A 2,500-nucleotide genomic window follows, 5' to 3' on the forward strand; every position below is an offset into this window, starting at 1 on the left:
ACAGAGAGGTATTCCCTTCCAGTGCCAGCACACCCGCGCACGAGCGCCAAAGACTCAACCACCATGCGTCAGCACCGACACACAAACACACACACGCACACGCATGTGCCACGTTCTCTCGTGGAAAGGACGCTCACATGTACACGTGTACACAGCAAGCAAGCACATGCTCGACAACGACCTTACCCGTGTTTGTGCCCTCATCGACTGCCCGTTGAAACCCTTTGTTGTGCAGGTGCCAGTTGGGGCAGAGAAGCTCGGCAGAGAACGGCTGCGCATAGACTGTTCTGTGGGCCGAGTCCTTGTCCTTCTCCTTCTCCTTGGCAGCGCTGCTGGGGGTCACGCTTGACTCCAAATCTACACGAACCACACCAAACAGCCAATATGAGTTCAAAACAATCCGCCAGCAACGTGTCAGTCAACCAGAGTACCCAAGCGCAGGGCCGCTCGCAGTAATCTAACAACACCGATGCACACACACACACACACACACACACACACACACACACACACACACACACACACACACACACACACACACACACAAGCATCAGCCCATTTGGTCACGCAGCCGCACATGCAAGGCTGAGTGAGACAGGCGCACCTTGTCGAAACTGCCGTTGCTCTTTAGACAGCCCTTTGCGTGTCACGTTGTCAAGCTTCTGAAGGAACCCTTGTGCAACCCTCAAGGTCACCTGTGGCGTCGGCGTCGTTTCATCCAGCACACTGCGGACTTGCTCAAGCAGGGCCTTGATGTTGTCGGTGAAGGGCTCCTCCAGCATGATGTCGACATAATCCCTGACGTTGGGTTCGTTGTCGAGAGGGCCGGGTGAACTGATTTCGATCCCATGCCGGCCTGCAATTGTGCTGATCTGCTCGGCGAAGGCGCGGTATGATACCGTGCAGTCTTGCAGAGTGCCCTTGAAAAGGCTCTCGTACTCTTTCATTGCTGCTTGCAGATATGCGCGCGCAAGAACGCCAGCCTGAAAGGAAAGAGGACGAGTCGATTGAACAAGGTACAGCAGGTGCCCACAAAGTGAGATTATGGTTGGTGTGCACGTAGACAATTTTGGCGCCAAGAGGGCGGTGATGATGGTTTCCGAGTGCACACACGCACACACACATGCACACATACATAAACATACACACAGGTGCACACACTCACACATAAACAGGTGAGCACATGTACATGGACAGAACCATACACTCATACACGCGCCCTCTCGGGCTCTCGCCACACGTTTGCACACAACCCAAACAATAGCCCACCACGTTTGTCGGCAGGCTTGTCATGAGCTCAGGCTCTTTGGTTTTCCCCTTTTCAGAGGTGGACATTGCGGTACTGTTGTTTGAATCCTCTCCCTTGCATCGTCCATCATGTGTGCGCGTGTGTGTGTGTGTGTGCAGGCGTACATGTGTGTGTGCGTGTGTACATGTGTGAGCAACTCAAAAAGCGCGCGCATTTGTGCAAGCCCACAATCGGGCTGGCAAGTGCTTCGACAACAAGTGATGCTGGGCCGTCACCATCGCACACGCTGCGTGCTGCAAGGCACTTTTGGTGTCTCCCTCGCCGTCTGCTCTGCAGGCCACCCTCTCACTCTCTTACCTGGCTGGGAGAGTTGAACTCCCACGACGACAACATCTTTTTTTGAATTTACCGGCCAGCGATACCCCAGTCGAAAAATCCATGATAATATCCATGATTCCTCTGTTAGGCGTTTTGTCACGAATTTCCACACCACAAAAAGTAGTGACGATCGCTCCACCTGAACCGGCCGGCGCACAACACACGTGTTTGCAACACACACACACACACACACACACACACACAACACAGACACGATGAAGGTCAAGGTGTTGAGGCGCGACGAAGATCAAGTCGTGCGACAGTAAGTTGTGCTTGTGTGTGTGTGTGCTTGTGTGTGTGTGTGTGTGTGTGTCAACCACCAGCTACACTGCGGCCTTGTCGTTGCTCCCTCGTTTCTCGCTCGTCTTGTTTCTCACACCGCCCACCACGCTTCTTCATGCAACGGCAGGAGCAAGCACGACTTGCCGCGCATGCAGCGCAACACAGCCCCAGAGCTGCACCCTTTCGAAGCTGCTCGCGAGTACAAGCGCGCCCTGAACTCCGGTGCGGCGTGAGATGCCTGCCTCGTGTTGGTGCCTTGCCCACGAACACCACCCATCACATTTCGATTCCAGCTCACTCCCTGCCACGCGCACCACAACACTTGGGATGTCAACAGTCAAACTGGAGCGTGTGTTCGCCAAACCTTTCATCTGCTCTCTCGATGGTGTGTGTGTGTGTGTGTGTGTGTGTGTGTGTGTGTGTGTGTGTGTGTGTGTGTGTGTGTGTGTGTGTGTGTGTGCGCGCGTGTGTGTGCGCGTGTGCGCGCGTGTGTGTGTGCGTGTACATGGGTGGGTGGGTGCGTGTTTACGGGCGTGTGCGTGTGTATGCGGGGCGCTGGCGACTGTGGTTCGAGCATGGAGTTGTGATAAC

The 2,500-nt window shown here is 54.8% G+C and overlaps 2 protein-coding genes across 2 annotated transcripts in view; one reads left to right on the forward strand and one right to left on the reverse strand.

The window, feature by feature from the left end:
* Positions 1-133: 133 nt before the first annotated feature.
* On the reverse strand, positions 134-1,676 carry PTSG_11197 (uncharacterized protein; the record flags this gene model as incomplete). Its single annotated transcript, XM_004987785.1, has 4 exons — positions 1,607-1,676; positions 1,270-1,362; positions 605-983; positions 134-357 (listed from the first exon to the last, which is right to left on the reverse strand). The coding sequence occupies exons 1-4, from the start codon at positions 1,640-1,642 to the stop codon at positions 134-136; spliced, it is 732 nt and encodes a 243-aa protein (XP_004987842.1). The 5' UTR covers positions 1,643-1,676.
* Positions 1,677-1,805: 129 nt separating this feature from the next.
* Positions 1,806-2,500, forward strand: part of PTSG_11198 (WD repeats and SOF1 domain-containing protein) — a 4,743-nt gene continuing 4,048 nt past the window's right edge. Inside the window, exons 1-3 of the mRNA XM_004987786.1 lie at positions 1,806-1,889; positions 2,037-2,131; positions 2,247-2,294. Of these exons, the coding sequence (XP_004987843.1) occupies positions 1,843-1,889; positions 2,037-2,131; positions 2,247-2,294 (190 nt within the window). The 5' untranslated portion in view covers positions 1,806-1,842. The remainder of the gene's footprint in view (positions 1,890-2,036; positions 2,132-2,246; positions 2,295-2,500) is intronic.

The sequence above is a fragment of the Salpingoeca rosetta genome, assembly GCF_000188695.1.
Source record: "Salpingoeca rosetta unplaced genomic scaffold supercont1.41, whole genome shotgun sequence".
Lineage (NCBI taxonomy): Eukaryota > Choanoflagellata > Craspedida > Salpingoecidae > Salpingoeca > Salpingoeca rosetta.